Source organism: Anas platyrhynchos, chromosome 15 (assembly GCF_047663525.1).
Source record: "Anas platyrhynchos isolate ZD024472 breed Pekin duck chromosome 15, IASCAAS_PekinDuck_T2T, whole genome shotgun sequence".
Lineage (NCBI taxonomy): Eukaryota > Metazoa > Chordata > Aves > Anseriformes > Anatidae > Anas > Anas platyrhynchos.
The window spans coordinates 14,945,408-14,970,107 of record NC_092601.1 but is presented as its reverse complement, the minus strand read 5'-3'; the positions used below and the strand labels follow the sequence as shown (position 1 = coordinate 14,970,107).

At 44.0% G+C, this 24,700-nt stretch overlaps 1 protein-coding gene across 10 annotated transcripts in view; it reads left to right on the top strand.

Moving 5' to 3' along the window:
- Positions 1 to 24,700, top strand: part of MAD1L1 (mitotic arrest deficient 1 like 1) — a 347,495-nt gene that overhangs the window by 169,398 nt on the left and 153,397 nt on the right. For all 10 annotated transcript variants that reach the window (XM_038187038.2, XM_038187039.2, XM_027469053.3 and 7 more), the window contains 2 exons: positions 457 to 513; positions 17,977 to 18,065. In XM_038187038.2, the coding sequence (XP_038042966.1) occupies positions 457 to 513; positions 17,977 to 18,065 (146 nt within the window). The remainder of the gene's footprint in view (positions 1 to 456; positions 514 to 17,976; positions 18,066 to 24,700) is intronic.

Sequence of the window (24,700 nt, the reverse complement as noted above, 5' to 3'; positions counted from 1 at the left end):
TTTTTTTTTAAGTGCCCTTCACACTCCCTCTCCTTTCAGGAGTTTTGGGCAAGCATCTTCTTTCTCTAAAGTTAATCATAGGAGAAAGAATTAGATGGGCTTTCGACCATTCTCCATGACTTCAAAAGAAACAGAGAGGAAGCACAGTTCTCTGAGTGGACCATCAGACTGAAATTTGGGATTCCTGCCCCAGTGGCTCTCCTCTTTCCAATAAACCTGTTTGTTCTTGTGTGTGTAGACCGCAGGCTCTTTGGGACAGGATTGTCTCATGTAATAGGATGCTCATAGGGCATAACAAGACCCACTTAAAATTCCTTTTCAGTGCAGAGAAAATCATGTTGTGGCTTTTGTAGTTTGGGGGTGGGGGGAAAGCAATGTAGTCATATTAAAATTCTGAAATACGTCCCAGACATTATTTTCTATTTATTTACTTTTTTTTGTTTGTTTGTTTTGAAGGCTCAGCTGTCTCAAGTTCTGGAAGAAATGGGGAATCACAAACAAAGAGCAGAGATGGTAAGTGTTCATTTCTTTTTAAACGTTTTACAGTAACATATGCAAAGTTCAGTGCCTTTGAACAGTGGATCAGTTCCAAATACTCAGCTCTGAACAGCAAATAAACATTTTAAAAGTTTGTATCACTGTTGCTAGTCTTGGCACTGTTTGTCTCTGCGGTTATCTGGAGCAAACATTGGATGAGATCTAGTGATCTGCCATCCTCTTTTTTTTGGCAATTTGCTTTTTTTTTTTTTTTTTTTTTTAACTAGTTCTCGATCAGAAGGAAGCATTTAATTTCATCCTGAATTAACTGCTTACTTTGGGGGCCTTTGATTCAGTCTCAAGTGTGCAAAGGACAAGCAGATGAGATGCAACAATTACTACAAACTAGTATTTTATAATGCCTGTTAATTTTCTGCTGGTTTTGTCTTTTTTATTGGCAGTTCCCTCAAGGACCAAAAGTAATAGAAGCCACAAAACCAGGCAGTAGGGAGGTTTATATGTTGTTTCATGACTGTTGTATATGATTCTTCATATTCAGCATTAAACTGAGGTGTCAGCATTAAACTGTTTTGTGAACCAATGTTTTTGCTGATGGGTGAGTTGCAGGATTCCTGCAACTTTTCCAGTCACAAGAAAAATGTGAGCAGTATCCAAGATGCAGACACTCATTCTCTAAATATATTTTACGTTGGGTTAATTTTGTTACTAATTAAAAGATGGGCTAGTAAGTAGGTGCTAAACAGATTTTTGCTTTGTAAACCAAATGCTCAACAACAGTGCTAATGCTAAACTTTAGTCTTCTGCTTAACTCTGCTAAGGCGCTGAAGGTCAGAACTGGTGTGCCCTTGCTGTTCTATTAATAGGGTGCCATACATCTGATAGTTTCTTTTTTTACTTTGTCTGTGGTCCCCCATGTTGTTTCAACAGCAGATTTGCATTAATGAGAGTGTTAATTGACTCTGGGTCTGGGGTGGTCTTGCATTGTGGGCAAATGTTTTTGTATGCTCAGTTACTTTCTGTGGTGATGTGTGATATGTCCAAAGAAAACAGAATTAATCCTATTTACTGTCTGATCTCGTTACATACTGCCTTGTTACAATTTTAAATGCTATACAATCAACTTTGTATTGTGCTCTCTGGACATATCAGAGGATAAATTTGCTGTTATGTTTTTAATGTTCTGATGCTCATTTTTTTAAAGCATTTCAAAGTTTTTCTTTTTGGCTCATTAAGCCTGGGGTTTGAGTTACTTGTTTGCCTTCAAAAGCTTGTCGTATTAAACAAGCTAGCAGAGAGCTGGAGAAACCGGGACTTGCAGTGTTAAAGCATTAATTGGTGTTGTGCATCATCCATCAGCAGAGGATAAAGAAGCAGTCAGTGTTCGATGCCTATTCCCAAGGGTTACTTGGTGGAAAACTGCAGGTCGTATGATCTTCGTTGTAAGGCTTACATCAATCTCACACGGACAGGCTGTGTTCTGTAGTGCTCTAGACTGTGGTTTGCAGATTTTGAGGTGTGGGCTTTATTCAGCATTTTGAATTTTGTTCAGTAAATACAAGAAAATTGCTTCAAACAGAGGGAGATTGCTTTTCCTCTTTTTCCCTTTAGAGGAAAAAAATGAGAGTAGGTAGCTCCTTCTTTGGAGGAGCTATCTTTGGAGGAACTTTCTTTGGTTCTCCTCCATCCCCCAGTGAAACCTCCCTGGTAGGGGAAATGTGTCACTTCTCCTCTTCTGCAGTGTGAGGGGTAGCAGAGGTCTGTCCCCTTTGGTTGTGGCCATTTCATTACCCTCCTGCCTCCAGGCTCCAACCATTATACCGGCAGCCTCGCTCTCCTCCCTGCCATTGAACAAAAAGTTCTTTCCTTGTTTATTTTCCCTCTGTCCAGATCAGTGTCTCACCTGGATGGCCTTATTTTCAGACTCATTCAAAGTTGGCACTTCAGCCAGCACTTGTTTGCCTGATTTGGATTCCTGGCGTCTCTCCTCCCTTTTCATCCCTCTCCCAATTTTTCACCTCTGATCCACTTCTTGCTGGTTTGATGCTAAGCCGCCGCGGCTGGGAGGGTGCAGAAAAGCTCTTCCTGGTCTGGGTGCTGACAGATGTGGATATTGCTTTTCATCAGCCATTCTACAAACAGACTTATGGCTCTAAGTGAAAAGGAATAAACACCTGTCAGGTGCTATCGTACAGTCTGATGGGTCTTTGGGCTTCGGGGATAAACCTCTGTAGAGGTGACATCTCTGCCACCACCCTGAAGAGTGCTAATGGCTTTCTTACCTTCCCCAGAGCACTGGAAATGAATTAACATGCTCTAGGGCTAGGGAACTAGCTGGTCGGATCTCATCAATGAGTTTGTTGGGGCTTCTTGTATGCAGCGGGGAGCATCTCAGATGCCCTGGTAAATCATTCTTCATGGAGCAGTACTTAAAAGTGAAATATCTGTGGGATAAAGCTGTTGGGATTGTGGCTTCAATAAGATGGCATCTGTATTTGTGCCCTTGGTTGGAGAGGGCCTGTTTCAGAGAATTGTGCCCATGGGACGTTAGGAGCTGAACCTGTGCTAGCCCAGGGCACGAGGTCTTCCTAGAGGAGCGCGGGACGGGCCTGCAGCGCTCGCTGCCACTCAGTGCTGCAGCACGCCGGTCCTTCGCTTGTCAGCTAAAAGTGAGCTGACTACCAGAAGGAGGAAAAAAAAGAAATGTAAATGTCTTCAGCTAATTGCAGTTGACAAGACAAAGGCAGTTTGACTTTCCAGTATTAATTAGCAAACCCATACTAATTAGCTTGTATAAGCACAATTCATGCTTCTTTCCCTAAATGCAATTAATATTGCAACTGAAGACGTCTCTGGGCTGTGCCGCTGTATCATTAACATACTTTACCCTAATTAGACACGGCCAGTAGTGGCTGGAGAAATGAGTTTGTGATTACAACCATAAAAAATCCTCTAATATTTTATATCCTTCAGGGAACTTGAACCTAGAATTTATTTTTTGATTTAAGAAAAATTACCCTTATCGTTGTGCTGTGTAATTATAACAATGAAACTTTGATTTTTCTCTCCCTCTAACCCTTCAGTTATTTATTTTTCTTTATTCCAACGTTGAATGCCTTCCTGTTAGAAGGAGGCAGTACCTGTGCAGTCTTCCGAGAGATGGTACATATCAGAGTCACCAGGCTGCTCAGATGACTTAATTTTCCCCCACTTTTGTGAGTGTTCTGTTTCCTTTCTTCTTTCCTTTCTAATGTTTTTGTTGTTGTTGTGCCCTAAGCACGTTTCTTTCCTGCAATTTTTGTGTATTTATGAGCACTTTTCTGACAATTTTATCAGCACTGGAAGTTTCCTTTATCAAGGGTAGCGTTCAAACATCTTTACTTGCAGGATGTACTAGGAGATGGCTTGTAGGGTTTGCACCTATGGCTGCCTGTTTTGTGGTCCCAGGATCTTCCTGCTTATGGTATGTTAGTTTAGTGCTTGTGTCATAGAGCTGAAGGCTAGATTCGCTCACACCAAAGTATTATGGAAAATGCTTTCCTGATTGTTTCATATTATTCTTTCTTTCCCTGATGGAGGGAAGCAGAACATACTTCTTTCTAATTTTCATCTGCGTTTTTCTTATCCCTGTATAGACAAGACAAAATAGTTTGGCTCAGGCTTGCCACCCAGGCAACAGCTGTGATCCCTGATCTTACACTTTGCTTCAGTCTGGTTCTGTAGCAGGAGGCATTTATGTCAAGTTTCTTTTTCCACCATTAATCCCTGAGGGAAGTGAGCCTGGTATTTAGAAAAGAAAAGTATCACCTGTATTTTCACTGCCCTGAGGTGCTCTGGGTATCTTTGGCTTTCATCTTCCAAAGACAGCTTGGCCCATGTGGGCTCTGAAATCTAGACTCCTTATTGGACCAAATTATATTTCATCCTCCTGCAGATTAAGAAGGATGGATATAAGAATCAGAAGAATTGCTTAGCAGGGTGGGAGGTAAAGAAGATTTGAAGTCCAAGGATGTAGTCACCGCAAAATGAATGGCATAAAACGAAAGTCCTTACAGAAGAAATAAAGACACCTTGAAATGACAATAATGAGTTCCTCTTGCCTTAAGTAAATGTGTTTGCTAACCCTCTGCAAAGAACAGGAAACCTTTATTTAAGGGCAGCAGGTCAGGAATAGTTAAGGAGCCAAATCATATGTTCAGTCCGATGAAATCGTAATGTTTGGGATTAACTTAAATGTCAGTGACCAGCTACAGTGATGTTTATCAGGAGAAGTAATGAAGACAGTGGGAGGATACAAGGAAGAAATCAGCTCAGAGAACGCTGTGCCTGATGTAGTTGGGACCTGGCTGCTAACTGGAAAGCAATATGGAAAAGTTGCAGAGAATGTGGGAAAATCACAGAAGTCATCAATAAATAAACATGAGATCCATCCACACTGTTTGTAAACCATTCGCATTACTACTGAAATACTTCACTTTCTAATGGTTGCATCAGACCTCCAGGCCATAAATAACTGTAACTTCTAATACTTAAAAGAAATACCCGGTGAGGTTCAAAATTCTGTTGCATTTGACTTTACAGATGGTAACGGTAACAGGAAAGAAGTGAACTTTGGTATAGGAAGAGCTGCCTTAGATAATTGGACAATACAGCTAATTTAATTCTTGTATGAGAGTTATTAAGCATAAAGCAAGAAATACAACAGACAAGACACAAGAATGACAAAAGTGGTGCTCATTAGTGGAAATGTTAATTCTCCGTATTATCTACAGTAGGCTGGCAATTAAATATGGGATTAGAGTACCAAGGCACGTTAGTTATAAATAGAAATGAAGCTCTGACAGAACAGGCATGGCACCAACAGGTTGGGAGGGGAAGGAGGATAACCGACCGGGGCAGGAAGCCTCCATCTATCAAAAATGTATTTGGTCATTTCCAAATTGATTTAGCAAGACGACAGCAAGCCTCCTTAGCATTTGACAGATCTTCTGCTAGCACCTAATATGAGACTTTAAGCCCAAGACAGATGAGTGGTGTGACATTCAGCTGAGCAGCAGCGTGAACACAGCAGTAGTTTTTTAGTAAGGCAATTTTAGGAAAATACACAGTTCTTAAATCAGACTGAAAAACATGAATCTGGTTATAAAGAAACAGCAAAAAAGTTGATCTAGAATGAAATGATACAGTAACAGGTGACTGGAAGAGGACTCTTCAGGTCATAAAGTCCAGTCCTTTGGTAACTGAGGCAATTGCAGCATGTAGATTAGTTCATCAATTTATCAAGCTTGTCTTGGCAGTGCTTAGTTTGTTTGTCCCATTGCTATCACTGAAAGACTGCTCTGATAGCTAGAAATCTTCCAATTCCAGCTGAAAATATATGTGCAGTTAATATCCTTTCTTTTTTTGTGTGTGTGTGTTAATTTTCTCCTTAAACTCCAGTGACTGTTCTTCCTCCCTCATCTTTATGCTGTGACATATTTATAGAGAACAATTGTTCTCTCCCTGCATTTGCCTAGGTTAAACAAATCAAGCTCCTCCAGCGTTCTCTTAGAACAAGCTTCTCAGGCTCCTCACGAATCCTGCAGCTTTCTTTAACTCTCTTCCCATTTTCCTTTGTTTCCTTTGAAGATCAGTAGCCAGGGTGGTCACATCACTCCAGCTGATTTTTCAGCAGTAGCTTGTACAGGAGCATCTGCTACAGGCATGAACCTGCCTGTGCTGGATACAGCTCGCCTCTTCCATTGCCATTTCCACCGCCACACAGCACTGATGGTTGCTGATCGTCCACCCAGCTCTTTGTCCTTCTCTCTGGTTTCAGACTGATGAAGACGCAGTTTCTAGGAGAGGTTCTTGCTGTTGGTTGCTGTTTGGGAGACTCGCCCTGTTAGGTTTCAGTTCTGCTGCTGTCCCGTCAGTCTTCACCTAGCTTGTTCCTTCAGACATCTTTCTGCTCATCTGTGATAAAGCCGCCAAGCTTTGTGTTATCAGAATTGTTGGCATTCATATTTTTGGCCTGAGATGTTCAGCAAATGTTACTTCTAAATATGTTTTCACGATCGATGTCTGAGTCCTCTTTTTGTCTGCCAGGTAGCTTTATTTCAGCAGAGCCATTTGTTGCTTCTCTGTTGTGTGTATACTTCCCAGTGTCAGTGTTCATGTTTTTCATTTTCTCTTGTGGTTCTTTTAGTTTAGAAACACGATTTGTTGGAAAGAGTAGGGTGAGTGTGCAAGTCATTGTTGTCCCATTTCAACTCTTCTGCCTGTGCTTTCACTGAAGAGCTTTGGCTCTCCAGGTGAGCAAAACCTGGAACAGAGAGGCAGGAGTGCTCAGAGCATCTCTTCTCCTCTCCTTTTCCTAGATGAGAGCTCGCTGTCAGTGCTTGTTGTAAACAGGCACATTAAAATTAGTCCTTGCTGTTCCCCACGGTGTAGCGATACAGTGAGCTCTGAGGAGCAGAAAGAGGATTTGTTGTCCTCGCTATTAGGAAATGATGAACGGCCTCGGTTAGTTATGCTGCATCTGCTGCACATTCCACCTTGGAAAATTCACGTTCGAACAAAGCTGTGGCAGCATCAGAGCCATCTGCTGCGGGTGACTGCGGGCAAAGCAGGGAGGGTGCTGAACGCACCGGGGTCTTGGCAGATGAATGCCAACCTACTGCCTACAGCCCAGAGAGGGGATGGGTACAACACGTTAGACTTCCACGCGTTGATACCTACTTGTGACTTTAATTAGGCTAGAAGTGACTTAGTCAATTCTTGTGGTTTATCTCCGCTTTAAGAATCTAGCCAGGCACATAGGATCGAGTAGTACATCCCCTTCAAATTAAAAACAAATAAACTGTCTGTTTAAAAGTCCTGTAGCACAAATGAACCTGCTGTTGGATCCATTAGCATTAAAGTTTTATGGAACCTGGCAGCACCGTTTGGTTTCAACAGGACAATTTTCGTTTTCTCATGGAAGATGGTAACAGCTGACACAGGTTAAAGACTTTCACACGGCAGTGGAGGAGATGTAGCTGCCTGAAGTGTAGCAGTGCTGTGCTGCTGCTCCTTCCCTGGGCTCCCCGTGGGAAAGGAGCTGTTGGACTGGGGGAAAATAGCCAGACCCGAACCTGAATGGCAATTCTGGCTCCTCTGAGCTGCAGTGATCTGATTCTGATGGGACACAATAATAACTTATCTCCATCTTGCTTGTGGCAAGGTGGGGAACTGGTTTCCTTCTGCTTTCCCAGTCCTGGGAAGTTGTACCTGCATCAGAACAGGGCCAGCCTGAGCGGTCTGAGCTGAGAGATGCAGCTCTGGAGGCACATTTTATGCTCAGCAGGAAAGAGGATGTGCAGATCTCTAGCTACTGGATTTAGGGAAGCACTGAGGGCATGTTCAGTGGACGTGCCTGCAGATCAAAGATTGCTGGATGCTTTTCTTCTTGCCCAGGGCTGGCTTTGTATGTACAAAGAGTGAGCTAAAGGCTTAAAAAATGTGTTTCAAGCCTGTTTCAGTCCTCGCACTGACAGCCTAATCAGCTTGCTCCATTATTTGTTTTGCTTTCGATCTCTTTCTGTTTGAGTGCCATTAGAAGAGCTCGCTCCCAGTGTTTTTTGCCTTTTGCTGTTAAATGCTGGAGGTAGGTAGTGCTGGTGGCAGGCTGGGGTCTCTCTGAGCTGCTCTGTCAGGGCAGCAGAGTCCTCCAGCAGGAGCTGTGAAACCTAATTTATCCGCAGAGACAAGAAGATCATAGAGCACAATTCTTCCTGTGACCTCTCGGTAAATAATGAATGGCAGAGCCCTGCCTTTTTGGAATCGCTTAATTGAGGCTGACAACTCTTTGTTGTACTACAGGATCTAGCTTGTCAGGAGAATTTTAACTTATTTATGAATATTTCATTAACCTCTAAAGACTGGCTGTAGAAAATCGAGCTCCTGCCAGGCCCTGTCCTGTCGCTGGTGTGTGCAGCGCTAATGTCACCCACGGCACATCTGTCACAGCTTCCCTTCCTCTTGGAGCTGGGCTTCGGAGCTTCTTGTTGGTGGCAGCAGGAACATGTTCACCAAAGGTTAAAATGCCAGGTTTCTGTTCTGGCACCAGAGCTGAACATGCGGTACTTGAGAGGGAATTGACTTTTTGCTTTTTGTTCCCTGATTGCTTGCTGGCAACTGAGGGAGACCACAGGCATGGTCTCAAGAGGCTAAAATGCACAGTGTGATCTTGGCAGGCCCTATAACCTTCGCTGTTTTTCCCAAGGAGGGAGATTTCCCACTTCTCACCCATTAAAAACCCACCGCCTGTTGTGGCAAAAGGTCCACGTGAAGGGTCATCAAGCTGGAAAACCAAGAGTGCTCTTCAATCTCCTCTTAGGGCGTTCTCCAGGAAGGGCTTGGGGAACCAGCCTCCTTCAAGCACCCACCACTTTTCCTGAGGGCAGCTGGAAGGCTCTGTCGAGTGAGCTGCCTCTTTCCCATGGCATTGGCCATGTCCCCATCCCTGGGGACACAGAAAACACCCTGAGCATGAAGCCTTGGTGCCCCTTGCTCACCTTTCTCTGCAGGGATGTGCTGGCAAGCCGTGCTCCTGGCTGCGCTGAGCTGCCAGGCGGGGACGGAGCTGTTCTTAAAAACGCCCTGACGTGGGCTGGGGGCTGTTCCCTGGGAGCTGGAACGAGAGGATTATGTTGGCTTTTTCAAGTCCAGCACTCAGTGAAGGCTCCTTTGTTCTCGTGCAGTATTCAGCAGAGATTGATTCCACTGTATTTAGGTTAGGAGATGAAGGAACAAAAATGGATGTTAGATTCCTCTTTCCCTTCCTCTTTGATCTTCTTCCCAGGTGGTCGCTTGAAATGCATAGGTTCTTCTCTGACTGCTCATTATGTGATGATTTTTCAACAAGAAAACTGATGGGGGGGAGGGAGAGGTGGGATTACAAGCTACCATTTCATGAGAATTTGTTGACTGAATGCTCCAGAAACTGCTCAAAGGTATATTTTCGGGAAACAAGCTGTATTCAGAGTTTGCACGGAGGAGGTACAACGTCTTTGTGGGCTTATTTGGTGCTTTGCCACCGAATTACAGCAGCTGGAAGACTTGCTTCTAGCAAAAGTGCCTACTGCTGTGGGAAGGAAGTGACCAGAGCCACGTTTGCCCCAAGAACAGCCAGCTTCATTGCACCGGTCCCACGGCTGCACGCAGAGAGGTTACAGCACGTCAAGTGCTGAACAGGTTCCCTAGGACTTGTGCTGTGTTTTGCTCTTCTAACCAGGAGTAACGGGTAGGAGGTGTCAGCCGTTTAAGGCTAATTACTCTGGAGCTTCCTTCTCTCGGTGGACACCAGCTGTTTTGCTCTCCCCGGTGGGAGGAGCTTTCGGTAGTAATTAAAGGAAACAGTCATCTGCAGGCTGGGGAATGTGGTGGAGCGAGGCTGATAACGGCGGAGAGGCTCTGAGCTGAATGAGCATGGAAATTAGGTGATCCTTCTTCAGAACGAGCCGTGAGAGCGAAGAGAGAGGGTTTTGAACGCGGAGCTGTCAAGGATTTTCGGCTGGTGCACAGTGGCGACGAGGTCCCGTAGCAGTGCCTGGGGAGGAGGGCTTGGGAGCTGCAGTAGGGCAGAGGGGGACAGATTGCACATTCGTTCCTTCTTCTGGAACAGCGAGTTGAAATCTGTAATTACACGTCAATAAACTCATGGGTTTAACCCAACGTCTCCACTCCCTTTGCATCTTTTGCTCAGGATATCTGTTCCTCTTCCCCTCAAAGCATCCAGTTCCATTCATCTTGATCTCGGAGCTGGTTTCCCTCCTCCTGAAATATCTGGTAACACGTATTTCCAAACTGCCACATCTCTCAGGCACGAGGTTTTGCTTTTAGGTAGCCCTGCGTGGAGCCATGAGCTGGACTCGATGATCCCAGCGGGTCCCTTCCAGCCCGGGATATTCTGTGATTGTTTTGCACCCAAGTACAGGAAAGAGAGAAATAGAGCATAAAGTGGGGAACGAAGCTCAAGAAGACAGAACTGCAGTAAGTTGGCACCCATGGGATGAACATGGGCGATGTGCTGTTGAGATGCAATGGATCAGTGGGTGAAGCACCTCCAGTGAGATGTTATTGCTCATCAACAATAACCCGAGGAGCGCAGCACCTGCGGGACTCTGCTGGGGCAGGGCCAAGGCAGGGTGCGGTGATGGGCAAGGGGAGGTGGGTGGGCGCAGGGTTGGCAGCTCTGGGGTGAGATGAGCATTAAGCAGAGGACAGGTCATAGGGTAAAGGGAATTTGGGAAGCCTGTAGGGCATGAGAGGCTCAGCTCGCTGCGTGGGCTGTGCTGGGATTTGAGGCACGACGTGGTGATGCTTCCTTCATGCAGACAGCTGGGCGTGCAGCTCAGGCTCCTGATGGATGCTGTTCATACATGAGCATAGGAAGTTTGGGACTGCCGTGGCGTTGGCCTTATTTTGCATAACAGAAATCGTTCCCTGTGGCACACCGTAACTGTGCGGTTACGTATGGAAACCTTAGGATAAATTGTTATTAACCACGTGCCTGTGCATCCCTCCTCTGCAGCTGCTACGGGCAGAGCTGTGTTCCTGTGCAGCAGGGCTCATTTTGGCTCGCTGAAGCTGCCTGGAGTTTCACCAAGTCGCGCTTGTGCAGCACAATGTGGAGGGGAGGTGTTTGAAGGAAAGCTGTGGGCTGCCTGCAGATTGGGAATCAGAGGGGAGAGAGGTGAAAGCTCGTTAGGGCTCCCTTGGGGTAGATGAATTAGTTAATGACTATGCTGTGCTTTGAAAATGCAAATGCTGTGTCAGAGCTAAGTCTGATTATAATAATCAATCTTCCTTTTGAGAGGGTGCTGGAGATGGGGGGATGGGGGAAGAGAGGGATGAGACTGGGCCTGAATTTTTAGATGCGAGCTTCTCCGCTGTCCTTAAGGAAACCTGCTGCTGCTGTCAGAGCGCTTGCAGAACCACCGAGAGGCAAAGGTGAATTTCGGAGAAACTCCTTGCAGGCGCTGCTGGCTCCTCAGCAGGCTCAAGTTAATTTTGTAATTTGGTTGCTTATGATTGTCCTGGCTGGTAAGGGAGGCGTTGGTGCCTGCTCGTGTGTGCGAGCTACCCCTGCTAATGGCAAAGATAGAAACTGCCTCATAAGCAGCATCCTCAGGGGATGGCGAGAGAGGAGGGTGGCTGCTGCAGACGTCCAGCAGTGACAGCTCCTTCTCCCTTGGCACTTGATTCGTTTGTAGCAAGCGTTCCCAGTAATTACGCCTCTTAATTTAGGAGAGTGAGTGGGAGAAAGGAATATAAATTTGTGTATTAACTTTAGAGATTGGAAATAGGGCAAGCGAACCTTCTCTCTGGGAGATTATATTTGGAAATGAAATGGAATGACATTCAGTATAAACTTGAAAAATTGCTCTCTTTTTACTGCAACAGGAGGAGAAAAAACACAATCCAGACTGTATTGGAGAGAAGCAGAAGTCAGCATATGTCCATTTCCCAGCTTGTGTGTATCTCCAATAATATATATGCATGAATACGTTTTTAAGAAACTGTTTGCTGGAAGCTTGCTCCAAGCCCCGTCTCCTCAGTGATAAAAGCACGCCAGGTTTGTTACAGATTGGGTCACCCATAGAGAGTGGCAGCTCTCAGCTAGCTAGCCTTTGTCATTAAAGAAGAAAAAATATATTTATTATTTTGGTTCAACCAAGTGGGAAATGGGTGTTTCTAAAATACTTTTTATTGAATATCTGATTTTCTTGGGTTTTATTGCTTTTGTTCTACAATAGCATCAAGGATTCATTTCCCTAAGAAAATGTGCCAACTAATCCCGGGCTGCTTAGCCTGTTTCTAAATGACAAGCAATATTTTGCTTTGCAAGTGATGTCCTATTTCTTTGAAGAAGAGTTAGGTTAAAGAAGAAAAAGGCGCATTTCATTAAGAAATCTGGCGAGGCTTCATTCTCCCCATGTGTGCTTCTCTGCAGGTGTTACAAGGGAGCAGCCCTTCAGCAGGCGGTGGGCTGGGTGCAGGGAAGAGGTGGGACTGCATTTCCTGAGCAGAATGGTCGATGGAAGTGCTCAGCGTGCCATTTTACTACCTTGTAGTATTGCTGGACACTGAAATTAAGCTCAGTGGTGTTTATGTATGTTGGATTCTGTCCTGACACTGTTATTTGTAGGTTTGTAGACATCAGGAGGTCACCAAGCTTGTCGTACTTGCCTGTGGGAAGAGAGGTAAATAAGATCCTTAGTCACTGCTGCATCCTTTGGAGAGATGCACAAACAGCATCGCTGGAGTAACTGGCATATTGAGCGCCAGGGGAATGGTAGTGTGCCTGTTTTCAGACCTCAACATATGGGGTCACACTCGGGGTCCTATTTCTCTGTTCTATCCTATTTTAGTACACGCTCTTCCCAGATCTGCTTGGTTTTCATACGCTTAAATATTTATGTATTTAAATAGCTTCTTAAATTGTGTTGAGACTTGTAGTCAAACACAACCTCTCAATTCACCTTTCCATGGTGGCTCCATGCAATTCAGTTCCTATTTATCTCTGCTTTTTAAAATCAGCTCTTTTGCTGAGGAAGGCCTTTCAAAGGACGTTGCATCAGCCCATTGTTAACTAAACCTTTAGACATTTATAATAGATTCAGCATTTCCTGCTTTTTGCAGTTCCAAGACTGCTGAATGATGTGCAGACACACTTCATCAGGATAAGATTGCTGTATCAGCCCCTCACTAAAATTCACTCATTATTCAAGTAATAGCTATATGTTTCCAGCATGTGTTCTATGAAATACGTGTACATGATGTGGAAAAAAGAACCCTCCTTTTTCTCAACATGCAAAGTTGAAGTACTTTAGACCGAGACCTTTTTGAATCTCACTACCGAAAATGAGGCACTTGGACTGAGAGCTGGTCGTTATTTTGGGCAGTCTGGTCCAATTTTCACAAGTCTGCAAATGCGGTTTACAAGGGTGACTGGTTTAATTTAGAAAGCTAAGTCTATAATAAATCCCATTTTGAAGATGGGTGTAGAGAGTGGGTGCGTAGGATGCTTTGGAAATGCTTGTCTGTGGGAACTGCTGGAACCAAGGGGGAGGAACAGTGGGTCTGTGGCGTTGCAGAGATTCAGAGTACTTGCTTAGGAGGGGACAAATAGGGGTCAGAAACAACAAATGCCAGAAATACACCAAGAAAATCTGATGTCTAAAATAAGGCTCTGTCTCTTCTAGCTGTCAGGAGATGAATTTATAATTTTATATTTCCCCTGTCATCTCAAAGGTCTTTAAATAATTCGTACAGAAGAGAAAACCAGAGAGGAACACATTTTTTACGCTGCCGTGGGTGTTCGCTAAGTCATTAACACTTGGAGGAGAACCACCATCTTGAAATCCTGTCCAGGCAGGTTTCAAAGTAAGGCTGAAAGAAGAAAGATATTTCATTTAATTAAACACTAGATGAAAATCCACGTTCTTCTTTCCTCTCCTTCTTGGATTGTAAATAGTAATGACAGTATTTGCTTGGGAAAAAGTATTTGCATTTCACCTTTTGGGCTATTTTTGTATATGGTCAGTCTGAAATTATTCAATATGCTGGATGTGCCCTGATCATTTTTGACTGGCAGCAATGAAGCTGAACTGAAATCCATGTTTATGAAGTGAAAGAGCAGAAAAGGTTCTGGATAAATGGGATCAATTCAGGTTGAGAGCAAGTGGCTCCAGTGTATTCTGAAAAGAGAACATTGCATAGTCAAAATGTTAAGTACCTGTTTATGTGTTTTATTCACGAGTCATGGGCTCTGACACTACTCATTATTCTGCCCTTTCCAGTGTCATAAAAACCTTGGATGACTTAAAAAAAATAGTAAAAAAAGGTTGGGGAAAGCTTGGCTTCTTTTCAAGTTGCTAATATATTCTGATAGTGGGGCTATCACTGGGGGGCTGATCGTGGAAGGTGTTAACCCTGAGGATCCTGCAAGAGTTGTAGGTCCCTCTAGTGCAATTTTCAGAATAAGGGATGCGATGTGGCGTTAGGGGACAACGTGTTCCCCCTCTGCTCCCCATGCTGGTTAAAAGAGCCAGATCAACATAAAAGGGATCTGGAGGACCGGAGCCTGACCTAGGTTATTTGGTACTGACTGGGGGAATAGAGCACCGAGTGGTAATTTAAGCAGCCTCTTTCCCTACTGGGTAATGGATTCTACTGGCTTAATGTATTCAAAATAATAAAAGTTTAGCTCATCCAGTTACATAAAATTGTTGATAAAAACTGGGAGAGTTTAGACAGGGATGTTGAGTTAGCCCAAAAAGCGGAAAATGCCCGCTGAAGGCAGTAGCTGGTAAACAAGTGAGACTGGGACTAGAAATTAATTGAGCAAAAGGGATGTGTTGGGAATTAGGCAGAAAAAATAAGAAGCTGTTCCATTCTGTATCTTTTCTTGAGGCCGTTCACTGATACCAAGAGGACAAGTGAACAGAGAGAGACAAACTTTGCCACCGCAGTGTGATTTCATGTTTATTGCCTGGCCCGAAGAGTTGTTCTGGGACATGGTCTCGGGAAGCTCCCCACACCTTTTTTTTTTTCCTTTTTTTTTTTTCTTTTTCCTTTGCTTTCTGTCTTGACCACATCATGGCAGCACTGGGAATGTCCCGCCGGAGGAGGTGGCAGTGCCTCACGCAGCACCAGACTGGGGCAAATGTGTCAGGTCTGCCCAGAGGCTGGTGAGAACATGCCCTGCTTGGGTTGTGCCACAGATGAAACTGCAAGTAAAAGGAGGGATTTATCAATGGATTCCTTGGTTTTTGCTCTTTTTGCTGTTTTCTTCATTCTTATTCTGTGAGGACCTTTTTGCTTGCACTGTGCTGCTTTCAGAAAAGCAGAATTGGATCCCAACAATAAGCTGCTTCAGCTTATCTCAACTAACTTTCTTTTTGCCCTGAAAAAGACATAAATAACATTTTTAATATCCTCTGTGAGATTGGCAGGCAGGGATGTTTTCATTGCTGAAACCCTAATAATTAAAAGAAGCAAGTAACATTTGTGAATGAAATATTTAATACCTTAACTGTTTTACTTTCTTTATTTTTCATAAAAGGTTAATGAGATTTTAATGGCAATAATTTGATATGGCATGAAGTTGTGCCTTGGCCTGAACTTGAAACTCTCCGGGAGTTTTAATCACAGTTCAGGGAAGCAGGTTTGTGTCAGCGCTGAACCACCCGAGCTGGTTTGTTCCACGAAGTTCACACCGTGCCCTCCTCTCTCTTCTCACCTCGGGGACATCAGATTTACAGTCCAGGTAGTTTTGGCACATGAAAATTGGGAAGACACAGAAATGGCTTAATATGCCATTACAGACCCTGTGCCCTTCCCTCCTCGTTCTCCTGAACTGCTTGTTCTTAGAAACCCAGCAGAATCTCATCATGCCACTACTGGCACTAATTTGTCACTGCTGGATCTCAAGCAAGACGTGCTCTGATGCCTTCCACTGCAACACTCACTTCAACATCTGTGCATTCACTCTCCCATCTCCTTTTCCCATTACACACCCTGTTTTTCCCTTTCTACAAGACCCCAGATCGCAGCAGCACATTACTGGCTCCGTCCCCTCCGTTCCCCGTTCTCTCTCAGGAAGGCAGCAGTGATTTATCTGCTCGTGTCGGTGCGCAGGTGGTGGTTGGACTCAAGGCTGAGCCCGCTTAGCCTGTGATAAATAACATATTTACCAGCCCCTCCATCCTCAAATGCCATCAACACGTGGTCCAGAAAGCAGCACAGAACTCGAACAGCAAACACATCCAGCCTTCAGCAGACGTGGGAACCAAGAGATGTGATGAGTGTTTTCCTGCTAGAAGTAGGTTGGAATTGAAGCATGCTCCTCATCCCGGTACCTTTGATTCACGGTTCCGGAATTATCTGGAGCGCTTGCGTTATCCCCATCCATCTGTGATGGGCTGAGCTGGGAGAGATAAGCTCAGTAATCAGAAAATTGAGGGAAGCATTTCTGGCTGTGATAATCTTATCAGGCAGCTAATATACATTAACGTTTGTACAGCCTGATGATGCAGGTGGGCTTTTGCTTATATATTTTTTTGTATTCCTGGATGCCTTTTGACAAGCAGAGGGAGAATGCAAAGCTTTGGAGTGCCAGAGAGAAATTTGGCTAAAACCTTTCCCTCTTCTGCTCTGTCTCTGTGCTGTCAGAAAGAGGAGGAGAATAACGCAACCCTCCCTTTCCTGTCCTTTCCTGCTAACAATGCTGCCATGTTCTGCCTGTCTTTTCTGGTAAACATGGAAGGGCAAAGAGGCAATATGTCAAAATCTCAGTTCTGGCTCAGCACTATGACTGCACGTGTCAATATGCTTCTCTTCCTCCGGAGCCGGGAATTTCTGCCAACTTTCTGCCTTTGCACAAAGTTTGCCTTTCCGATGTGATTTTTCTCTACTAATCAGTGTTGAAAGGAATGGTATATTGATGGATTATTTCTCTGATACTGAGCTGTCTGTGGTCATAAGTTTTGCATTTGCAATTAGGGCTGGATTGTCCGTAGATTTATTAGAGGAATTAGTCATCAGCTGCAAGAGACAGATGACAAGGAAGTCCAAAATCTGAAGGATGAGTGAGAAGGAGGTCTACGCTGGGAGAAGGTGCTGGAATAGGAGTTCCGTATATGCTAAGTAGTTTCTCTCCTTAAAATTCGTAATAAATTACTTTCTGAGAGGTTTAGAAACAAGTGACATGTGTCATTTATTCATCTGTACATTGTCTTGATAGCTGAATTAGGGGTACAGACTTCCGTAAGTCAGGGGACCTGCAAATGGTTGAGTCTGGGTAAGAATTTTCCATGTCTGTTGAGTTTTGGAGTATTTTCTTGTGAGTTCCTTCCCAAACAAGGCCAGAGGCAGAAAGTATTATAGTTTATCGTTTCTGTGTTCCACCAGATCTACCTGAGCAGCTTGAGCTACAAATGTATATTGGAAATTGTTGGAAATATTCCCCAGTGTTTTCGATTCAGTGTGTGTGTCAGGCTCATCCTGGACAAGACAGCATAATCCTGTGGTTCATATTTTTAGGGGAGGAATTGATGCTAAATGAGGTTGAACTGTCAATACTTAATCTCAGGTACCAGAGAGCTCCTAATACCACACAAATAATTCTCTGCATCTAATTATCCGTGAGAGATGGGTTGGGGAAATCTCCAAAGAAGAAACAGAAGCTTTGCTTACAAAACAAACAACTTTTTGTGCCTTGTCTACTTTGGAGAAAATGTTGGGGAAGGTGAAAGGGAGCGCAGAGGGAAGCAGGATTAACTGAGGTTTTGGCATTCAACACATGAAGAGTTGTGCTACATGTCGGTATCCTGAGAGGGGTCTGACCTGTGTAAGGTGTCCTGATTCCTTCCTCCAGCAAAAAGGAATGCTGTTCTCATGTCTCTGGTTCCCTTCATTAGTACTAGAGGAACTCATGCCTTTTCTCTTCTGCAGCTGGAGGTGGAGATGAAGGTCCTGAAGTCTCAAGAGTGCACGGCTGAGCAGAGTACTTCCATCACCAAGGAGGAGATTAACTCACTCAGGTAGGCAAAGCTAGGAGAAAGCTGGGAAGACTTTACTGTTTTCAGGGGAACTAATGAGAAGTTCTAGCTGTTCTCCTTGTCTGCTATGGTTATTGCCATCTTATGGTGGAGCACCAGATACAAGACATCATCATGCTACAGTGCACTGAAAAGTGTCTGCATATTGACTGCCTGTATACGTAGGCTGCCTGCTATTCAGGGAACAGCAAGGTAACATTGCCCGGAATGTGTTTTCCTTATATTTCTGAAGTAGCATTTCTCCTCCTAAGCACACTTTTAACTTCCTAAATAGCTTTTATGGACATAAGAAATCCGTGAAGCATTAACAGAAAGCCTCAGCCCCTGATCTTTCCTGCATTTAGATACTTTATAAGCTTTTTTTTTTTATCTTTTAGGAGTCTGCAGACTCTTTTCTTTTAATCTATTTGGGGTCTCTTGCACTCAGGTAATTCATAAGACTGGTTCCGGCATCGCTATTCCCCCTGTTTAAGTCCTTCCCTGTGGAATCAGCTTTGCTGTTTGTTTATTTTGACTGAATCTGGACTGTAAATACAGGATCTGTTGGCGTGTGTGTGAAGAGGTTTAGAATCGAGCTTTTGTAATACTGATGTGCATGTAGCACTGGAGATAAAAAGAGGGACGTTTCCCCTCGTGCATTGCTGCAGATGGCAGAGGGGTACCTGTTGTGATTCAGTGAAAGAGAAGTTACAAAACGGCGTTTCAGCAGAGGATACGCGAGCATTTACAAAAGCTATGGTGACGCTAGACAACCTTTCCGTGTATTTATTAAAGCATTTATGGCTTCCATTCCAAAGCAGGTGACACAATAAATACTGAGCATGGAAAAGTTCATCTGTTTCTGAATGTTTAATAAAGTTCCTTTTATTTAAGCTGAGCAAATCAGATCTTGACAGGCCGAGTTTTTTATTCTCGGCTGATGTAAGACTTTGGCTGGAGTTTCTCTTCTTAATTCTTTTATATTTTCAGCTCCATCACTATAAAGTGTTACTGCCTCTTAGGACTGAAAGCTAGATTTTGCAGCAAGTGGAATCTTGCAGAAAGCAGAAATTACTGGCCCGTGTGTTATGACTTTGCTCTTGTGCTTTGCCTCTGGAGCTTGTTTTACGTCTTTGAAAGCCCAGTGCCATAGCAGAGGGAAGGTGTTTGAAAATAACACATGTTCAGCTAAGCTATTCCAAGAAGTTTTAGGGCTATAAACCTAATCATAGGGACTCACTCCTGGAGTATAGTTCCCTCAGGGTGGTGTAATAGTTCTGAAAACCCAAGGCATACATCTCTCTTTTTATTCTATCATGTTTTTGAGTTCTGGTAGAGGATAATATGCTGTGGCTTCCCTTTTTTGGGGGGTGAGGTTAAACCTGGCTCCATCTGCTTTTGCTTATCGTGGATGTTTGACCTGAGCTCATTCGGGCTTTTCCTTTGCTGAGGCTCAGCAGACCCTCTGAAACCTGCTGTTTATACTGCTGCAGGAGTATTCGGCACCTCCTCAGCACCACTAAAGCCGTCACTCCTGATTAATATTATGCCTCTCTATCAGTAAAGCCAGCATCCTGTTTGCTGTCTTCTGGGAGCTGAAGGTTTTCAGCATATTTCTGCAGCAGTTCCTTGGTCTCTCCCTCCCTGGGCTGGTACGGGCTGCTGCACCCTTTCACGTAGGGAGATGTTCAGTCTCTATTTCCACCTCGGAGACACATCATTCAGTGTTTATCTTCACTGAGCAGCATTTGCCATCTATTACTGAGTAGCTTTAGGGACAGAGTGTGCAGGGGGAAACAGCTGGGTTGCCACAAAGTCTGGGACCACTTCACCTTGCAGGAGGCTCCTGGCAGTGGGGGTGGAGATGTCTGACTTTGTCCTGAGTTAAAATCTATTTCCCAGGCAAGGGCAAGAGGAACTGACAAGTACCTGCTTGTTACAGACTTGTGGTGTTAGGTTCTGCTTATGGTAGCCCTAAAGCCCTCTAGATAATGCTTCTCTCTGTCTTTTTTGATTTAAAAGAATTTCTTTGATACTAATCTCATCTCTCTCCTCCTTTCATGAAATTGTGTCAAAGCCTCCGCACAAAGTATGACAGAAACGCGAGCCTGTTCCTCGTAAAGCCGTTAATGGTATGGAGCTGCACTCCAGTCCTGAGCCACACACTGAAGGCTATTTAATCAAAGAGGCTGAGCTTCTGGAATCGTTTCACAGTGATATTTTGTTTTTCCTTTCCCATTTCAGTACTGCGTGCCTCAGGGGCCGTGGGTGCACAGAAACCACAGTCCCCGGATCTAATTCCAGGCTGTTTTTTTCTGTTGCTTTTTACTGAACCACTTTTAGTTGTTACGGTAGACTGGCTTATTTAAATACTTGTCCCAAGCCTTGATGCTAGTCATTTAGCTACAAAGCTGCTCTGAAAAGCGTGCATTTGTTTGTTTTTAATCACCCTTGTCACTGCTCAGCTCTTGGTTTCTAGCAGTAAATGACTGAAAAAGTGTTCTCTTTTAGCTGGAGCTGTCTTTGCTCAGAGGCTAGGACGCCAGTGCTTGCTCATTTTTCCATGTTGGCTCCTCTTGCTGCTTCAGGTCTCTTTTCAAAGTCTCAAACCCTCCATCCAGTAGCACGCATCCTTCTCTGCAGTCAGAATCAAGTCTGAAGAAAGCGTTTTATTATGGTTCTAGACTTAAGCAGTCAAAGGGTATGGTTCAGCTTCATTTTGTGCTTTCTGCCATTTTCTGTGCACTGGATGTGAACCTGGGCAAGCTCACTCTTCACAGAAGAGGCTCCTAGTCAAAGCAACACGTAATAACTCGGGGATAACTCTCCCTGTGTTTGGGGTTCAGGAATAATTCTCTGTGCTCCATGGCAGAACCCTCTACGTGTCATGGCTGCATGTGCCCTCTCCATGCAGCAGGACTGGGTAGCTGTGATGAAGGAACAGGAAGAGTTTGGAAGAGATCAGTATGCAGAGGATTGGATCTGCTGCACTCGCCCTCCTGCTGTGTCATCACAGGCCTCAAGTGTTTACTGGATTTTACATAGCTGCTAAGGAGGAGCTAGCAACACGAGCTCCATCATTCCTCCTTCCAGCTACAGGCTGCAGCCAGAAATGAATTCTGACAGAAGACAGGGGGAAGAAGAGCACAAACTTTACAATTTGGAAAGTGGGGAAAGAAATCCGACAGAGTATGATGGAGCTATTTTAATTTCTGTAGTTTGTGGTCTTTGAAATCCCATTAGCCTAAGTGCGATGCATCTGGTCTGAGCCCAAGCACTCCAGTTAGCTGCTGTCATGAAGGAATGTGAAAAATGGAGGAAAACCAGTAGAAGCCAGTAAGAGGAGTCTGCAGAACAGGAATGGACTGTGAGCCTCCAGGCATTTCCATATACACCCTGTGGTTAGCAGCTAACTTCTGAAAACAAAAGCAGGAGACATATAAAGGGAAAAAAATCCATATTAATCCTTTGAATCTGTATTCATCTCCTGTGAGTGAATGAGAGCCTTTAAAAATATACTTTTGTCTCATTTTTCTTTAGTATGGAAAGTAAATTTTCAGCAAGAGACTTGAAAGAGTTCATCAGTTTTTCCTCCTCCTCTTGAGAACAAAGTGCTCTTTCGTCAGACCTTTTATAACTTTAAATGTGAAACTCTCTCCCAGCATCATCGTTTCTGAAGAGACAATAAAAGCTGGTGCTAGTGCTGTCATTTCTCACACATCTTGCAGCTCCCTCTGAAATCACATTTGTTTATATTCTGCAGATGTTATGAAGAGAAAAAGTGGTCAAACTCTTGAGTTCATGTACTGTGGGATATAGCGAAGCCGAGAGCATTTAAGCATTAACACCTTTTAGAGGGAAGGTGATAGCTGTGCAGAAACTAATATTTCAGAACCTATAAATAAAAGAAATCTATTAAAAAAAAAAAAAAAAGAAACTTCACTGAAGACTTAAGTGGCAACAGCTGAAGGACCTTTTCAGCTGGAACAAATCTGAACTTTTTCTCTCTGCTGTCAAACTACAACCCCAGTAAATCCTAAATGTTTTCTGTGGATTTAGTGACTGGGTAGAGTTACAGTAATTCAAAAGAAATTCATGTCCTTGCCAATGCCTATTAGTCACACTTGCTGGAATTCTGTCTGCTCTGCTCCTAACACCATCTCAATGCCATCTGGATCCCTTAATAGCATCTTCCCAACACATACATTTTCTGCTCCATTCAGTAGTTTCTTGTTCAGCAGTAGCATTTCCACATGGCCATGTCCTCTTCACAGATGGGGCCTCTGCAAGACATGTCCTCATTGGTGATACCCGTGCTATTCTACAGGCAATTGGGTACCACATCTGCAGATGTTAAAGACAAATAAAGAAGCTAGAGAAGTGATGGTGGCGAGTTGGTACTGTTCAACACCTGGACTGCAAGGGACTTTTGGAAGTGCCTGGATGCTAATGAAAAATCATTAAGAGTAACCCCTTCTTTTTATTTTCTGCTTCTTCCTTCTGAAAAGCAAGCAGCCTGGCATTTGCTGTCCAGGAGCTATTGCTTACCACTGAAACCTTTCTTAGACAGACTGAACACACATGGTGTGATGTCTCCTGATCCTCACAAACGTCATTTCAGGAGACCTGAAGCTGCAGGTTTGTGTTTTTTTGCGTGTGTTCCATCTTCTAACATGGGACAGTGAAACGTGCAGTGGAGGCAATGTAAAGCTCAATTTTGGAAAGTTGGAAAATCTGCAAGTCTGAGCAAATGACAATTTATCTGTGTTCTTCCACTAAATTTGATCATCCAAAAGGCAGCAGAGATGGCTGTCTTTGGAGCCTTTACCCTTGGGTTAAATTGTCTACGTCTCACGCAGGAAAAGTCTCCCAGAAATGCAAAGAGTTCTTTTTCACAGTTTAAATATCTTCACGTTTTCAAACCCCTGTATGGAGAATAAGTCGGTAAATTTTCCAGAAATTGACCTGAATAATTTTCCCTGTATCGTTAAAGTTGAGAACGATGACAGTATTTTAGAAAGTAACTGATGTTTCTTCCTTCCTTATGCCACAAGGCTGCTTTTAAAATGAGCACAGGCATTCATTGTGGGCCAGCCGTTAGGTTGATAGATGGCCGTGCTGTGCCCAGATGTTGCTGCACTCTCTTTTTTGTTGTTCTCACGTGAACGTATCGTTGATTGTTCTCCTTACCAGAAAGTAACTCCCCTATGTAACACGTTGAGGCATGCAAATTGATGATAAAATAGCATCACATATCTTGCTGCAGATGTCCCTGGACAGAGAGCGTGCATGGTGCATGCAGACTAAGGCTGCCTTTATAGATGCTGGAGCATCGTTCAGAGGCAGTACACGGTTGGCCCTGTACCTGAATTCACTTAAATGAAAAACTCAAGAGTGAAGCAAGTAAATATTTTTCAATATTTGACTGCAGTATCTTAACTACCAGCTGCAAATGCTTTGCTGTGTTTATATATAGATAGGATTTCCCTTGCTTCTCTTCCTTTGCCACTGGGGAGTGTTCCCGAGGGCTGTAAAGCAAAGATAGAATAGCACAAACTGTTTCCTAATGGCTCTTAATGCTATCCCACTGGAGACCCAGGACACTTAACGGTGTTAAAAATAGGTTAGAAGAGGGCTAAGCAGCGAAAGCACCAGTGAGTCCTAAAAAGCTCCCTGGTACAGAGAGCTTATGGCAATGTTCCTGGACCTCCACGCAGAGGAAGCAGAAGCTTTCTCTCTGAACGAGTGGTGAGGAGGTGGTGTTGAGGTTCTCCTGTCTGAGGCAGCCTCATCCCCGACCCCGAGGCCACCAGCCATGAAGTACGTGCTCTGGGGATGGCTCCGAAACTGCTGGTGCCTGGGTGAGAAGTGGAGGGAAAAAAAACACAAACAAACAAAATTAAATCTGAAAAATTGCAGGGAAATAACATAAAAATAGAATGATTAAGCCTCCCCTCGTTGCAGCCTGCTTGTCCCTCAGCTCTTTTCCAAGTGTTTTCTGGTGACCGCTGTGAGTGATTTCAGAGGGCGCATCAGAGGCCTGAGCTCAAACCTCCGCCCAGAGAAGTTTTGTAGGCAGATAACAGCAATGTTGCAGCTTATTTGGGAGCCTAAATGGGCAGAAATTTGTTCTAAATTAAAATCCAGCATGTCAAGTATGGAGAAAGGACTGATGAGAGTCCTGTGTCTGGCTCTGACCTTTCAGGCGCTGTTGTGCTCATCTTCCTCAGAAAAAAGCGTTGCTGTTCTCGTGGCCTGCTTTGCAAGCCATTTAGAAACACCATTAAAAGCATTAATTCCATTTTGAATTTCCATTTTTTCTGACCTTTTCAGTCTCCTGCTTCTTCAGCATCCTCCATCCCTGCAAGCTTTGTGTCTCTTCTGGAAATTATTGATGATCTTTTTTAATGGCCTAGACAATGCTAAAAGCCACTCGTCTGAGAAGCTTCCAAAAGGGAAACAAGATGTTACTTAATAATATCTGAACATTACCAGCAGGGGTCAGGCTTACAAGTAATTTAAGTAATTCAAGCTGCATATTTATAAAGGAGACATTTCTCTGCTGAACATGTTGTAGATCGACCAGCTTCTGTGGAAAAGTTTGCAGCCTTTCCCTCACTTGCCTGGTTAATAGGAGA